This window comes from Rhinichthys klamathensis, unplaced genomic scaffold (assembly GCF_029890125.1).
Source record: "Rhinichthys klamathensis goyatoka isolate OS25496 unplaced genomic scaffold, OSU_Roscu_1.1 h1tg000850l_1, whole genome shotgun sequence".
Taxonomy (NCBI): domain Eukaryota; kingdom Metazoa; phylum Chordata; class Actinopteri; order Cypriniformes; family Leuciscidae; genus Rhinichthys; species Rhinichthys klamathensis.
In genome coordinates, this window is record NW_026607224.1 from 117,397 (window position 1) to 135,309 (window position 17,913).

Below are 17,913 nucleotides of genomic sequence, written 5' to 3' on the forward strand. Positions count from 1 at the left end.
TAAAACACTGGCTCCAACTGATCGGATTAAAACTCATCAGCATGATTGAGCACCACTTTTTTTACAAAGATAATCCATTAGGTCCTGCAATAAAGAGGTCAAACTTCTGGTTATTCTAAATTCCCACTGTTTCTTTAAGCAACCACTTAAAATGACTACGTTTTTAAATGGTTTACCTTGATCTTTCGCATCTGATCTACAGCCGCATCATCGAGCAACTCAACACTGATGTCATCTTTATTGTCCTCAGAAAGTAGCAGTGTCTTAAAAATGCAGAAAAGGACCATTGTTGAAAGCTATAATAAGCAAAAACTTTGCAACGGTTCGTACATACACTCACTTCTCCATGGGAAGTTACTATTGTGGCTGTAGCCATCATTTCATCACCAACAGAGCGACTTGCTTGTCTGTTCGTCAAAAGAAAAGCAGCATTTTTAGTGAAAACGCACATCTGAAAAGAAATACACTGGTACAACCATGCAAGAAAGGAAACTTTACCTAAATTTACCCCCTAAACCAAACGCTTGGTCACCGAGTTTGACAACCCGTCCTTGGGTTCTTTTTGCACTGATAGTTGAGAAAGACCTGTCAGTGAGAGTAAAGAGAAATCCAAACGTGAGCTCTCCACTATATTTGACCATTAGGAATATTCCATTGACAATTATTTAACCCTCTGGTATTCCTCACTTAGAGATCACAATTGTGATCCTCGGCAGTCAAGAACAAAGACAATATAAGCTTACTTTTTTTTAAATGAAAATTTACTATTTAGTTTTAATATTTCATGGTATTTCATGGTAATACACAATATTCACCTCTAAAGTATGCAGCATTTATTTCTATAATACAAGTAAATAAAGGGCAGTGTATTCCCTAGTGGCTTAAGTATTCCCAAAAACTGCTCTGTATTTAGTATTTTATAAACATTTGCCATTCAAGACCATTCAGTGTTTTCGAATCATGTCCACAACTTTTTGTCAGCAGGTGCAAAAGAAAGTTCTAGTACCATTCCAATTAAACTCAAAACAAATTGTCAAAAGTGACCGAAGTCCACCAGAGGGTTTCAATTAAATTAAAGCTTTACCTCAGACTTCCAGTGCTGTTACTGTTGTGCAGGGTCTTCTTCACAGGTTTCTGTTATGAGAAAGCTCATACATAAATTTTCAATTAGGCACCCACAAAGAGGACAAAGCAAATGGAAGGTCAGTACCTTTATACCATCCACTAGAGTGGTCTTGATTTGACCCGATGGACTTTGATGCCCTGCTGTGGCATTTAAACCTAAAAAGAATGCATGTTAACCTAAAACCAATAAAAGCTGAATTTAAAAACGTGACTAGAAGTTGCCTTGAACCTTTTTTGCTTGGCTTTCGAGATAGGGGTTTCCGAATTTCAGGAGACGCACTCTAAAAAAAAAAAGAAAAAAGAAAGGATACAACCACCAAATTTAAGCAAACAGCAGAGGGCAGCAAAATCATTTTACCTTCAGTGCCATTGTGACCTCGCCCACAGACGTGTCATCATCTTTATTAAAAAAAACACACACACCGATTATAAAGACAAGTAACATTAATAATAATAATGTCCAGACAGGACAAACATGCTGTGTAACTGTCTTACCATTCATTAGGTCTTTTATCAGCGTGGTGTGGAGCGAGTGCGGCATTTTCATCAGCTCTATTTTGAAAACTCGGTCCACAGTTGCCAGTAATTTGTTCAGATTGGCCTCCATTTCATTAATCCGGTCCTGAGCTGATTCAGTGCAAGAAAAATAACTGGTTCATTATTACATATGCAGGAAAGATTATGTATTGGCTTTTATATATGACTGACCTTCCTTCTCAAACTGTTGTATGAACAGCTCCTTTCTTTTGGTGAGTCTAATCTTCTGGTCATAATCAGGCTGACCTTCAGAATCCTGACTGACTTTTCTAGTTCTTCGTGGAGCCATGCTAATAGTAATAATGCAAGAACAGATCTTCAGATCTTTTTATGAACATACAAACCTGGGAGCAGGTGCTCACCATGCAATTACCCTTCTTCTGTTTTAATAACGATTGGCAAACAAATTTATACGGTACTCTTCTGCCACCTACTGGACAGGATGCGCTGGATCAGACTTTCCCGACCTGCTGTTTGCGATTTTCTACAAACAATCAAATACTAATTTTTTTTATAAGCCAAGAGTGTCACTGTTGGACAGTAGTGTTACTTTATAAAAACCAGTGTCTTTCACACATTTTAATGTCAAATTTTGTAATATTTGTGTTGTTTTATTTTTGGTAATATTGATTATTTTCTCATCCAGTTTTTTTGAAGAGACAACTGCCTCCCTTGCCTCCTCGGAGGAAACGCTCCTGACCGTAGATCTGGTCAGAATGGTTTGTTACCCAAATCTTTTCTGGCCGTTAGCATTGGTTCCCTTGACAAAAAACCCAATAGGATTTTTCCATAGGCTTTTGGATTATCGCTAAAAACCATAGCTAAAAACAAGCTCTGTGATCAACAAGTTTATGATATTGCACGTTTTGTCCATCAAGATAATTATCAAAGATGAACACAACTTTTATGAATTTTGAAGCCTAAAAACAGTCGCCAGAAGTACAAATCTAAAGGTAGGCTATAAACGAACTACACCACCGCACAGTCCCACGAATTCAACGTCACCATCACTAAGCTTCTGTCAACTTTTTCCGTTTTTATTTAAAAACATTTACCCAGAACGTTTGAGTTAGAATAATTTATAAGAGCTCAGTTATAAGCATAACGAGGCTCTAAAAGCGATCTGAGTTTACTGTTCGGCGTGATGACGTTTAATCTTCCCGACAGCCTCTGTAGTCCCATTTAGCCACGGTTATATCAGACATTTGCTGCGTCCCAATTCGCCTATTTATACTACGCCCTAAAAGTATGTACTCTTTTTGTGAAGAAAAAGTACATACTTTTGAGTGTGTAAAAGAGTAGGCAAGCTTTGGGACATACTACTTCGTCATCTTTAACGGACAGATCTGTCGCGTGCACTACCCTGTCAATCAACTCGTCACAGTTAAAATCCTCCATATAACTTCTTACCATTTCGGAGAGAAATGTTGTCGCACTTTCATCTGCCAGTCATGGGTCTTTCATGCCGAGACTCTCCTCATGTGTTTGGAATTTGAGGCCTAATGCATTTAAAAGTTAATGGCTAAACGTATCTTTGCAAAAGTTCACAATGCTGCTGCAGATGCAATATAATGTGGACAACATTGAATAAATACATTTTCGTCAGGTTAGATACTGATAATTAATCACTCAAACCCCTTTATCTAAACCTCTCTACATAACCGTCGGACTCGCGCGTCCTCCATGTCTGTAGTTTTTGAACACTTTTCACTCGTTTTTGTAGTTCTAACCGAATCCTCGTCCAACGCGCGACGGGTTGTGGGCAATATCAGCCGTTAGAGTGTGCAACGATCTGCACTTCGGATTCTGACCGGATATAGTAGACCATCCGGGTCTCTTTGGGACACTCATTTCAACATACTACGATTTGGGACGTACTAATTCTATGTTCGAATACTATTTAGGACGGATAGTATGCGAATTGGGACGCAGCAAGGCTCTGGTTATATCCATCCGCCGGAAACTGAAGCTTCCTCCGGGGCCGCCATTGTAGCTGGCTATCACCTACTGTTAGCATCCCATTGACTCCCATTCATTTTGGCGTCCAAAGACTCAATTTGTCCATTATTTATTTCTTAAAGGAACACTCCGACTTTTTGGGACTTTAGCCTATTCACCTTATCCCCCAGAGTTAGATAAGTCCATACATACCTTTTTCATCTCCGTGCGTGCTATAAGTCTGTTTGACGCACCCACCGCTAGCCTAGCTTAGCACAAAGACTGGATGTAAATGGTTGCAGCTAGCATACTAATCCAAATAAGTGACAAAATAACGCAAACATTTTCCTATTTACATGTTGTGATTTGTATAGTCACAGAGTGTACAAAAAACAAAGTCATATGAGACACAGACATATTTTAACCGTATAAATACTGGGAACTATATTCTCTGAAGGCGAAGCACTGCTACTTGGGCGGAGTGATAACCGCAGCACTTGAGACGCGCTCTCTGCTCCTCACCACGGCACGTCTCAGGTGCTGCGGTTATCACTCCGCCCAAGTAGCAGTGCTTCGCCTTCAGAGAATATAGTTCCCAGTATTTATACGGGAGAAGGAGAAGACTAATCCAAGATGGCCGCGTGAGCGTGTTTGGTGTATTGATGCTCTTAAACTTTAGAACAATTCTTTGTTAAACCTGTGATTTATTGGTTAAAACTGATCTTTTCGGGATTCTAAAGTTAATACCTTCCCTCTGCGGCGTGAAGTGAAAGGATGGGGGATCAAGATAAACAAGGGCGAACCTCAAAAAATAGCAATAAAAATGACATCGAGTGTTGCAGCAGCGCGGCGGTGATGAAAGAACTGAAAGCAATTAACGCAAGACTGGACCGCATACAAATTGATATGGGAAAGCAAGTCAATGCGAGAATTGATAAGTTGTGTGAGTCGATGGAGAAAATGATGGCTGAAAGTCAACACGCTGTGCTGAAAGAGATAGAGAAGGCCTCTAAAGACATGAAAACAAATTTGGACATTGAGGTGGGAATTCTGTGTGCACGAATGGAAAAAATTTAGCAGAAAATGGCTGAGAAAGAGGCGAAGAAGAATAGTTTTGATCCAGATGTCTCGCTGATCGTCGTGGGGCTTCCTCATTTAGAGGGAGAGGATTTAATGGCTAAAGTGAAAGACCTGTTGCACGTCGGCATTGGATGCGATACTGCGCTCTGCCCCGTCGCGGTGGAGCGGGTGCAGGCGCGCGGAAATCGACCGGGACCTGTTAAAGTGGAGCTGAGCTCGGTTCGAGAGAAAGTGGCCGTGTTACGCAGAAAATCGGAGTTGAAAGATAACGACGGCTTCAAGGATGTATACGTCTCTTCAGTGAAAACTCATGCCGAACGGATGATGGAATTTAACTTTAGAACTTTGATCCGTGAAACTGCGGTTGGGAGGGATTTCTATTTGGCAGCCAACGGACGCATGATGAAGCAGACGCGGGTGCCTCGCCGTGCAACGAGAGAGGGATCGACTGCTGTTAGTGGAGATGCTTGAGAGGGGCTTGCCCAGCCCGTCAGGTTTGTGAATGAACAGTTTTTGTTAGTCCACTGGAATGTTAATGGGTGGACGCGGTCAAACTGTGAACTCCGGAGACTGTTACTTAAATCTTTAGAGCCTGACTTTATTTCTCTGAATGAAACTCACTTATGTAATGACATTTTGGATTTTGATGGATTCACCTGGTTTGGACACAATCGTATTGCTCATAAGAGGGCTGTTAAAGCCTCGGGTGGAGTGGGATTTTTGGTTAAAAATGCTGTGTTGGAGCAGTATTTAGTTTGCATTGTTGATAAAACAGTTGATGGGATATTTTGTTTATGTTTTGAGCATAGAGAATCGCAATATTCTTTCATTTTAATTTCATGTTACCTGTCTCCAGAATCATCTGTCTGGGGCAGGAATGCAGATCTTTATTTCAACCATCTATTGGCATTGATATATACTGTTACCGACAAGGTGGACTCAATCTATATATGTGGTGATGTTAATAGCCGGATCGGGGCGCTTAAGGACTATGTGGAAGGAGATGATCTTCCTCCTCGAATAGCTCTGGATGCCAATGTAAATAAGCATGGTCATACCTTTCTTGAGTTTTTGAAGGATTCTAAATGCTGTATACTTAATGGGAGGCTGAATCCGGAAAATGATAACTTTACTTCCATCTCTGTAAGGGGCAAAGCTGTTGTGGATTATATTGTAACGCCTCATGTTAATTTGAATACATGTCTTGGATTTAATGTTTATCTACCTTCACAACTTTTTGACAGGGTTGGTCCAGGAAGTCTTGATCTGATTGATGATCATAGCAGAATCCCTGACCATTCAGTTCTTTGTTTACGTTTTCAAGCGGGGGAGGTGGTCAATATTCAGAGTAAGGCTGACTGTCCACAATATGCAAGACGAGACAGGAATTACCCTGTTGATTTCCTGTCTTCAAATATGTGTTGTAGGGCCCTATTGGAGGTAATAGGCCAATTACAGAGTGTACATAAAAATCAAGAAAATATGGACCAATGTTATTCTAATCTTTGTAATTTTTTACATGCTGAGATGGACAAATATTGTCCTGTAAAGAATATGGGTGCTACAAAGAAATATTACAGAGTTAAACAACCTTACTGGAATAATGAATTAAATGAATTATGGTCGAAGTTACGATCGGCAGAAAGATTATTTCTTAAGGGTAATCCTGGGAAATTTGGGGAGAGGAGGGCTTTGCATAGTGAATTTGTACAGTGCCAGACTAGCTTTGATAGAAAGCTTAGGTTTTGTAAAAGAAGGTTTAAAAGAGGCCAGGCCCTCAAATTAGAACAGTTACAAACTGGTAACCCTCAGCAATTCTGGAGGGAATTACTTAAGTTAGGTCCAAAAAAGAAAACATTAATTCCTATGGAGGTTTTATTTGAAACTGGCGAATCTTCTTTTGAATGTGGACAAATATTAAAAAAGTGGGAAAAGGATTATCGTGAATTATATTCCTATAGTAGTTTCTCTTTATTTGATGATCATTTCTTAGAAGAAACTTGTAAAGTAAAATTGGAGTTGGAAACCGGGATGAACACAATATACTATCAAAATGATATACTGAACAGTGATATTACGTTAGAGGAAGTACTTAAAGTACTAGATAGAGCCAAGGTAAATAAAGCTGTGGGCATTGAAGATCTCCCTAACGAGGTACTTAGGAACCCTAGCTTGTGTAATGTTCTACATTGTTTATGTCGTATATGTTTTCAGAATGGTATTATACCATCTGTGTGGAATCGATCAATTATCAAACCTATCCCGAAATCCATAAAAGATGATCATAGGGTCCCGCTGAATTATAGAGGGATTAGTTTGATTAGTACAGTCTATAAAATTTACTCAGGAGTCCTTAACAACAGACTTAATGCTTTTTTGGAGGCTTATGGGGGATTAGTAGATGAACAGAATGGTTTTAGGAAAAACAGGTCCTGTATTGATCATATTTATGTGCTATCCTCGGTGGTGAGAGCGCGTTTGGATAGAGGTAAAAGTACTTTTGCCTGCTTTGTTGATTTCAAAAAGGCGTTTGATTGTGTTAATCGAGACCTTTTACTGTTTAAATTACTTTCATTTGGTATTAATGGGGAATTTTATAATGCTATAAAACTCCTTTACAGAGACCCCATTGCTTGTGTACAGATAAATAATTTGAGAACAGACTGGTTTCCGACACCTTTTGGGGTGAAGCAGGGTGACTTACTTTCCCCTTCCCTGTTTGCTTTCTACATAAATGATTTAGCCCAAGAAATTAAGCAGGGAAATCTGGGTGTACAAATTGAGGACATGAATCTAAGTATTCTGCTTTACGCAGATGACATTGTTTTGATAGCTGAAAATGAAGTAAGTTTACAAAATATGTTGAATATTATGAGTTCCTGGTGTAGGAAATGGCGTCTTACTATTAATTATGAAAAAACACAAGTTGTTCAATTTAGGAAAAAAAGTGAATTACAGAGTACTTATATATTTCAGTTTGGGCCTGTGTCCTTAAAATATACCAGTCATTATAAATACCTTGGTTTTGTTTTTGATGAAAATATGAAGTTTACAGAGGGAAGAAAAATACTAGCAGAGTCTGCTGGAAGGGCATTGGGTTCTGTGTTGAGTAAAATGAAACTGTACAGATCTTGGTTTTTTGACATTTACACAACTATATAAATCTTTGGTTGACTCAGTTTTGTTTTATGCTGCAGGAGTTTGGGGATTTGAAGAGGTTTATGATTGTAATTCTGTTCAAAATCGTGCTTTGAGATGTTTTCTTGGGGTACATAAATATGCAGCGAAGGTAGCTGTGAATGGAGATGCAGGATGGGATCCATGTATTGTAAAACAAAGGTGTGAAATGGTGCGATTGTGGAACCGTCTTGTTAGTCTGCCAGAGGAAAGGCTAACGAAGAAAATTTTTAACTGGGACAGAGCAAATCATCACCCCTGGTGTGGAGAAGTTTTGTCAATATTTTCTGTGTCTGACTTGCATATAAGGTACTACAATAAGCTTCAATGTAATATAAAGGATGTCAGACAGATATGAAAATCACTGGAAACAAGATATATGGGAGAAGCCAAAACTCAGAAATTATGTTCAGTTTAAGAATGATTTTGTAACAGAACCTTATATTTTCCTTAATTTAAAGAGAAGGCAGAGGTCTCTCTGTGCGCAATTGAGAACTAGTACCTTACCTCTGGCAGTGGAAGTGGGTCGATTTAAGGGTATACCTGAACATTTACGTTTATGTGAATTCTGTGATCTCAAGGTTGTGGAAGATGAATTTCACTTTGTTTTTTATTGCCCTTTATACTATGATTTAAGGAACTCTCTTTTTGAATTAGTTCAGTTAAAAAATCCTGATATATTTTGGAAATATGAAGGGGAGATTTTGTGCTGGCTGTTTGATAATCATGTTTTTGCTTTGGCAAAATTTATAGAAAAAGCCTGGTGTTTACGGCAAAGTATTCTGTATCCTGTATGATATCCCGTATGTCATCTCTATTTGTATGTGTATTTATCTTTGTGGTTTAGTTATACTATGTTGGAGATTTTGTCTTATATCACGTGGCTATTTTGGTGATATGTGTGAAGCTGTTGTGTCTAATAAGCCCATGAGGGCTGGGCACCATAAAAGGTGTTTGACACTCAAATAAACAATAACTAACTAACTAACTATACGGTTAAAATATGTCTGTGTCTCATATGACTTTGTTTTTTGTACACTCTGTGACTATACAAATCACAACATGTAAATAGGAAAATGTTTGCGTTATTTTGTCACTTATTTGGATTAGTATGCTAGCTGCAACCATTTACATCCAGTCTTTGTGCTAAGCTAGGTTAGCGGTGGGTGCGTCAAACAGACTTATAGCACGCACGGAGATGAAAAAGGTATGAATGGACTTATCTAACTCTGGGGGATAAGGTGAATAGGCTAAAGTCCCAAAAAGTCAGAGTGTTCCTTTAAGAAACGGGACAAAGGATAAAAGGCTCCATTACTTTGTATCTTACGCTATGGTCCCGTAGAAGCCGTTTTTGTAAAAATAGGATAACGATTGGGTCATAACCACAAGACGCTCTGTCGCACAGTAGAGAAATTACCGTATAGACAGAAGTAGAAGCTCGTAGGCAATCGTTTACTGTCTATGAGGCAATCGGGTGGACATGGAGGCATAAAGTCAAGGGAGAAGCCCATAGATAGAGAGTTCATAAAAGCAACGGGACAAAATATTTCAACAACAGATTTGTTTCAGATTTCAATTCAGATTTGTCTCGGCACAGCTACTAGAAGGTCAGAACGGTTGCTCATGTGACCTCTACGTCGTCAAAGCTCAGTTTGAGCCTGCGCAGTGCGCTTGGCTATCAGGAAGTGAGTGCTTTTATGGGCTTCAACTTTCTCCGTTGAAATCTATGGGGTCGCTGTGTCCATTTCTTTTACTGTCAATGGGTAATACTGATGTATTTTATGTCTTAGAATAAAACGCTAAAGTGTCTTGAGCTTGTGTTCTCTTGGAGTATTGCACTCCAAGAATGTCATATATAATGTGTAGTGACAAATGTTACAGTCTAGTGCACCAGCAGGTGGCGGCGATGTTGCGTGGTGTTGGTTATGGAACCGAGTTCTCGTGAAGTTTCGCGTGAGTTTGAGAGCGAGATTTCCCCGTGAGTGATGGTGTGTGATAACCATAGACAGTATAAGAAGTGGACAGAGCCATCTCATTGGAACTCAGTTGAGACAGTTGAAGCCCATTTTTAGCGATTTTTGAGCACTTCCGTTCCTGACGCGCAGACTCAAACCGACTCAAACTAAGCTTGATGACGTGAGCAACCTGTCTGACAGACGTTAATCTTCTAGTAGCTGTGCGTGAAAATTGCCAACGTTAATCTTGCAGAGACGGGGAACTTGAGCAAAGAGTTCTTTGGCGTGAGTGAGCAGGAGTAAGAATTCCGTTGCTTTTATGGACTCATTATCTATGGGCTTCTCCCTTGACGGGACGTCCCCCCGATTGCCTGCGAGCTTCTCTTCCTGTCTGTACGGTAATTTCTGTACAGCGCGACAGAGAGTCGAGTGGTTATGACGCAATCGTTAGCCTATTTTTTACTAAATCTGTTTCTACGGGGCCATAATGTAACATAGAAGGTAATGGAGCCCTTTATACATTGTCGTGTTTCTTTAGAAATAAATAATGGACAAATGGAGTCTTTAAACACCTCAGATGTAAAGTTATTCGCTGTCAAAGTGACGCCAAAATGAATGGGAGTCAATGGAAATGGTAACGCAAGTGAAGTTCTGCTACAACATGGCGGCACCCGGCCAGCTTCAACTTCCGGTCGATGGATTACCCCCTTGGTGATAACCACGAGAGCTATAACTAAATCGATTAATTCCTGTTTTGCAGGTAAGCTGGTGGAAAGTTTGTGAGACAATTGTGTATTAATGTTTATGTGTATATTCCCGAAGTGTTTGCATAGAGTGTGAATCATATATATATATATATATAGGCCTATATATATCCCAGACAACACCATAGAGTTGGCCCAGATCCGGCCCACATCTGGTACACGTGGATTCCACGCAGCCCAGGTGTGGACCGGATCTGGGCCGAAACTATGTTGCTGTCTGGGATATGTGTGTGTGTTATATTAACCGTGCTATGCGTTGATTAGTGAGTTTGCACGTGTGCACCCAGAAGTGTGAAAAACTGCAGTACATCGAAAATCCGCTAGGGGCAGGTCCCAAAAGGGAGCAAATATCCATAGACCCCATGTTAAAATGGCCGTTTTCACAGCATAAATTCATGTTTTTACAGGTTGGTCCCATGGACTTTTATTGTATTTTTCGATAGGTTCCGAGTGCCTGACTGTGAGGGGGGTGAATTTTTTTCTAACTCGTTAGTTTAGATCGTATTTAGATATAAAATGTATGACAAATAAGGGCGTGGTTAACTTTGATTGACAGCTTGATTGACAGCTGATAACGGGCTGCGTCGAGTGGAATTCCTGAAATTTGACGTCTCGGCCATGATCTGACACAACACATCATACCACCTCTGTATCCTTTCTGAACATTTGTTTTGAAATATCGTTCATAAAATGGGTTGCTCTGCTATAAACTGCACTAACCGACACTGTAGGAGTACTTCGCTCCATTTTTTCCGGTAAGTGACATTCCACTACTATTTCACGTAGTTAGCACTATTTAGCATCAATGTTTGTGGGCAGTGGCACTGCAACAGTTAGCATTAAATCGCCTCAGATAAGTTAGCGTCCGAGGTAGGGACAGGTGGGGTTTTGGGGGGCTAATACAATGCTAAATCATAAATCAGATGTACCTATGTACAATAACATACCGATGTCCAGCAATCGATTTAAATAGTACATTGTGTTTAATTTGTCGTTTAATGAGATCTAATAAGTCTGACAATTACATGCAGGCACTTTAATGGTCCAGTGGCAGAACTTTTGCCAAGCGTGTCAGAGGTTCTGGGTTCTAATCCGCACTCGTATTGTTTTTTTCTCTCTCATTAAAACCAATTATGTTTATCAGTGGTTGTATATCATGTGTAGAGTCTGGACCCATCAGACACACACTAATTATTCATTATATACAAAGGTTTATGAAACTCCAAAACTAACATCCCAAATGAAACGAACACAAGGGCAGAAACAGTGTCATGTTACAGGGCTGATAAGAAGATTTTTACGACCTCCTCAGGAATGTGGCCACGTGCACAAGAGAGAGACAATGGGGAGACAGAAACCCTCTTTAAAACAGACTTTGCTGCATTAATCATAGACTAACTGATCTATAAATGAACATGCTTCATAGCATTGTGTAAATGATTTACTGTCTTGTGTACTATTATGTATATATTATGGTATGTACCCTGGTATACAACCAACTAACGGTCAATGTAACCTCACATGTATCATGCCTCCTACTTAATTAATCCTCATTTAATGACTCACACTTTGATGTACATCACCTTCTTCTAGAATGCAGTGTGGATGTGTTATATCTATCTGAGCATTAATGAAGGTAACCATGCTTGGGACAAAGACTCGTAAATTAACTAGAGTAACCTTCCCACTCGGACATTTCACTTTGCTTATTGGTCCAGTCAACCCTTAGGGGTTGGATCTTTTCTCAGGCTTTATTAGGGACAGTCCACATGTGACCTCTCTCTCTTAGTTTTTCATCCAGCCGCAACACTGTTTCTGGTGATACTGGGGAACCCCCCCCCCCCCCCCCACCCCCACCCCCACGGGGGCCCAGGGCTCAGCAGGCCTTGATCCAACCAGATATGCAGTCATGCAGGAGAGAGAAGACTCTCTCACAAAGAACCAAGGACAATCTCAGGAGTTTGGAACCAGGACTCCAACCAACAACGACTCCAATCACCCACTCTTCTGACTTCCTCACTTCTCCGGGGTGCTCGGCGTGGCCTCAACAGGGCCCAGGGCCCCAGGCCTTGACCAAATGTGCTCATGGAGAAAGATAACTTTCAAACAACTGCCACTTGCCACTGCCGGAACCCTCAACGACTTAAATTTTCCACAACTTCAAGAATTGTTCCCACTACAAATGCAAGTATTCAATTCAATGAAATGTGAAAATGAAATGCTGTTGGTTCTTCTCATAGTTAAATGGATCTTCTCCATCGTTACATCATTCCATCTCTCACTCCTTTTTCCTACACATGTATTTATGTATGTTTGTTTAGTTTATTCATGTTTATGATTTAGTTAATAAAACTTGTGCACTTTATGTATTTGGTTCTGATTCACTGCTTGCAAACAAAGTCTCTTTTACGATCTTGATCTTGCTACATGCTCAAAGCGCTGTACATGCTAAGAAATAATTATTCTTCTGTGGCCATTGAAGATACCCTTTTCTTAGAATAAATTAATAATCAAAAGAGTTCGTGGACGAACTGATCAATTGATTGTAATATTAATTTAGCCATGTCAAGTTAATCCAATTAACTGACCCAAATATTAATAATTAATCATAAGTTATTATTGATTATTAATATTTCCTATAGCTAAGTTCCTTACACAAGCAGGGACACGTTTGTGTGCATTTTACTTTGTGATATCACCGGAACGAATAGAGAGTCTCCACAACAGATTAAAGCGTGCGTCCGAGTTCAAAATTGGTGGGGACCAATTTTGATATTGATTCCTGGGACAATATCGACCCTGGCAAAAAGTGGTGGGGACATGTCCCACCCGTCCCACCTGCAAATTACGCCTATGCCTATGGTTATAACCGGTTATAACTGACGTTTGAAACACTGTAAATGCGTCTGCCAAATGAATAAATGTAACATAAGAATAGACTGATATGTCCCACATTGGAGTGTTCAGCAGCTTTGCAGTGAATGTAGTAGCCATAGACTGTAAAAAGTAGCCTAGTCTGCCAGTCGATCTTGTAACGTTACAGATAGCTGAGGCTGCTTGGCTGAAGAGGCGCGTCCACCGGCCGGCTCAGTCTCACACAAAGCCCGCCCTTTTACCCATATATGGATTGGCCAGAAGGTGGGCGTGGTTAGGATTTCCCAAGATTTTCAAAAGATGGCGCCGCCCATACGAGGCAAGGCGCATCTCAAACAAGCCTAATGTAATGTTTAAAACGTGTTAAGTCTCGCGTGAGTTTTGAGAGCGAGACTTCCCCGTGAGTGATGGTGTGTGATAACCAGGAGGGCTGTAACTAAAACGATTAATTCCTGTTTTGCAGAATAAATCCACTTTAAATGCGCAACCCCCTTTGCAAATTCTTTATTGGACACTGGGAAGTGTTAAATTCACCACAGATTTTGTTTCAGCTATTTAACCAAAATCTCATTCAATGAAACCTGAAGTGCTAAAATGCTAAACTCGCTTCCACGTTTTGGCCTACACAGTGATGTCATACCTGCACCACTCTATTCTAACTATAAGCCAAAGAAGGTTGAGTCTGTGCGGAACTTCTGTTTAGAAATACTAGTTATTCACGTCATAAATGCTTATTTGCTAATGTAACCGGTGGCTCGCGACACCAGTTATAAAAACACTTGTCTGCGTTGTGTAGCGTTGTGGAGACAGACACGGGACAACAGGCGGCGGTTTCACTGGATTTACTGATATAAACAAACAAGAGCAGCCTCTGAGTAAATCTATATTGCTCTCTTCAGTGCATTAACAATGCCAAGAGGAAGAAATACAGAGAGCCCTTATATTGCTCTATAAAACTTAATCACCATGTGCTTTCATCTCCACATATATAGGCTAAAGTCAAAAATATAACTTAGGGTAAAATGATAAAAAATAACCACACAGATAAGCAAAATAACATAATACACATAAATTGCAGTGAAGATTTAGACACAAAAGCAACAATTAAAATTATTAGTTTAATTAATTAAGATTAAGATTAATTAAGATTAACAGGAGCCAAAAATAACGCACCTCTTCAGTGCATTAACAATGCCAAGAGGAAGAGGAGGAGACAAAACAGGAAATTGTGTAGGCTCATGATGACATCACTGCAATTAAAGAGGAAAAACGCTCATTCTTCAGGCAAGTATACCAGATATATGAAAATAAACAATTTTGTGTGAATTATAATAAACAATACTTACGTTTTAACAGTACACTCTGTGTACCTGTTACACTAAGTTAAAACTACAATAAGTTTTTTTTTCGCCGCTAGGGGTCGCTAACCTCTTATAATAACAAAGGTGTAGATTGATGACGCAGTGAATAAGCGGAATCATGGAACTTATTGTCATGTCGATGGATCCAATAATGTTTATGGGAAACAATATTTATGAATGAGTAACATTCATGTTTTTTAACATGACTGTGGTATGAAGCAGGGCGCGGTTGCTAATGAGAGACAGATATCAGCGCCACACGCGAGTCCCGCAGATATAAAGGAATGAGGACATTTCATTCTACCGAACTACCCGCAAGTGCTGAATTACTACTCAAACTGGACAGTTTATTTGACAAATTTAATTTAACGCAGCGCTGTTTCACTTGGTCTACACTATCATACTAAACTGCATTTCAGTGTGTTGAAAGTTATAATGTTATTCTGTGTTAGTTTGTTGGCTGTATGAGACTAGCAGTAAGCTAGATCAACATTATAACATACTGATCATATTCTAACATTTGATTATGTTGAGATATATAACATTGATTCGTTTTATGTACATTTGCTCACCTGTTTAATAAAGTACATGCAAGAGCGGCGTCTCTGTCAAGTCGTGAAGCTCTGTCAAGTCGAAGTTTGTAGCGGACGTGAAGCTCTCGGCATCTCGAAAACGCTACACCGATATTGATCCTCGTTTTATTTCTCCTTTTGTCCCAAAGTCTGCTTGCCTCGTCGATAATGTTTGAACGAAACAACAACAGAGTGCCGCTAGACGTTACGCAGTTGTCCACGTCTGTAGCCATGGTTACTATGGCAGTGCTAGCGGAAACCAGGGATAACGCGGATATTACGTCATTGACAGGCGACAAGTGACGGGCACTTTTTTAAATTGTGAATTTCTCTGAATTTACAAATTCTTGGAAACATTTAGGATAATGTAAGTACACACTTGAAAGAAATATATAACATTGTGCAAGTGGTTTTTGGATATTTTGACACAAAATTCTTACATATTGTACCTTTAATTAATTACAATAATGCACAGAATACTAATAATTTCACACGAAATTCTCCTCACATTCATTTATTATTTTGTCATATTTTCCAACAAACCTTGATGAATTAAAAACTCATAGAAGTTTTGGTTGTAGGTACTAGTATTGCGTTATGTGACCCATGTGTGCTGTTGATCGCTGACCAGTTTGATTCAACAATACTACCACCTATAGGTCAGTGTAAAACATAACTTTTTAGAACCCTTTTCAAATCGGAGTTGTGAAAAAACACTGCTGAAGCAGGGATGACACTTTAATGTTGAAAGCATTTTTAGAGATCAAATACTCAAGGAATGGTGATAATATCTGTAATTTCTTTCCTCTGCAAAATGAGGTAGTACAATCACTTTTTTTAAATGACTAAATTACATAAACTACAGGTTCCTAAATTGGGATTAATAAATTGCTGACCCTAACTCTCTGCAGCCTTGACAACCTATTGAGCTGCCTACCTAGATAGCATTCATATTAGTGGCATGTGTATCTTTGTTTTAATGAAAAAGCAAACAGTTCAATATTGGAAACCCACACAACAAAAAATGTTAAGATATATAATAGTCAATATATGATCTAAATGTTGTCTGTAGTTGTTGTCTGCTGTTTACACTTGTTAAAACACAAACTGCATGGTCAAATTTCATAAATATTTATTTAATTTCAATGAACAATATTAACTACAGCAGTGGGCTACAGCACTTTTTCAAATAAATGCTATAATAATAATATTTTTGAGGCCACATCTGAAACACAAACATTTACAAGTAGTACTTGGCATTAAAAACAATGGCAATACAATATTTTAAGACACTTGGTGTTTTTTTTTATATGCATTTTTGTTTATTTTCCGATATCACAGAGTTTCTGCAACAGTCTAAACAGTTAATATTGATATAGATACAAAACCACTGCGAAAAGAGTTAGGATAGTGAACAGAGGGAGGGGGAAAGACAACAGTATGCCAAAGGAAGAAAAAAAAAAACCCTGAAAAATATATTCCATCAGTCTCTAGCTCACTCTATTCCCCTCAAAGAACAACTAAAAGCTAATACATAATATGTAAAACTTATCATTTACAAAAATATTTCCAAGTTTTCCCTTTTTAGTTCAGAATGCTTCTAGTGGTGAGTGGTTCACATTCGGATGAAGAAAGGTTGAGGTGTGTATGGGGTGGGGGGCATGCATTCAGCTAAGCAGTTTAACACTTGCTCCTCCTCTTGTGCTGTTCCTGAGGCTCTTGTGTTCTGGTGTCACTTTGTTGACATTCTTAAACATATTTGAGTTTGAACTGTAAACAGCAGAATCAGTATTCTCTTATTACACATTACACAGCAATAATAATTTTTCTGATATTTGTATTGTTCTTCAGTCAAAATATCTAAACGTCCTTAAAATATATATACTATATATATATATATATATATATATATATACATATAATATTTTGCTGAGTAACCCAGAGTCCGAGCTTTAATCTAAGTGACCCTGGCTTGAATTCCAGGCGGTTTCTTTCAATTTATACCAAATTCATGAGAAATATAAAGATAATACATCCTAATTCTAAACCATTAATACATCAAATCCCTTATATTTTTGTAGTGGGATTGAAGGGAGGCATGCAGGTGATCCAGAGCCCTTTTCTGTGTACCTGTAAATGCGGATGCTATTGTTAGCATAGTAAACAGCTGCAAATTTACCAGCTGTGACCAAACTGTGTTCTTTAATGATTTTTGTTGGCTTCTGCCTCATGCAATGTAATTCATGGTCAGTCTGATAGAGGGTGCTAGTGGTTTATGTGTGCAGTAGAAAATGGCACTTGTGGGAGACTCCTGCCGTTTCTGCCAAGGGTTTGCATGTCAGGGTTTAAAAGCATGGTAAGGGTGAAGGCAGGTTAGACCATAACATTGATATACACAAGAAGTGAGTTTTATTTCTCCATAATACAACAGAACGAGAAAGGTATATATATATTTATATATATATATATATAATTATATATGTTCATGTGCATCTGGTCCGAGATGCATATAGTTTTTTACAACTTTGAA

General features: G+C 39.0%; 1 protein-coding gene across 1 annotated transcript; it reads right to left on the minus strand.

Moving 5' to 3' along the window:
- Positions 1-15: 15 nt before the first annotated feature.
- On the minus strand, positions 16-2,112 carry LOC130078298 (borealin-2-like). The gene is made up of 10 exons (XM_056243844.1): positions 1,834-2,112; positions 1,621-1,752; positions 1,484-1,524; positions 1,355-1,406; positions 1,211-1,281; positions 1,085-1,134; positions 499-585; positions 341-407; positions 177-263; positions 16-84 (listed from the first exon to the last, which is right to left on the minus strand). The coding sequence occupies exons 1-10, from the start codon at positions 1,949-1,951 to the stop codon at positions 37-39; spliced, it is 753 nt and encodes a 250-aa protein (XP_056099819.1). The 5' UTR covers positions 1,952-2,112; the 3' UTR covers positions 16-36.
- Positions 2,113-17,913: the final 15,801 nt, after the last annotated feature.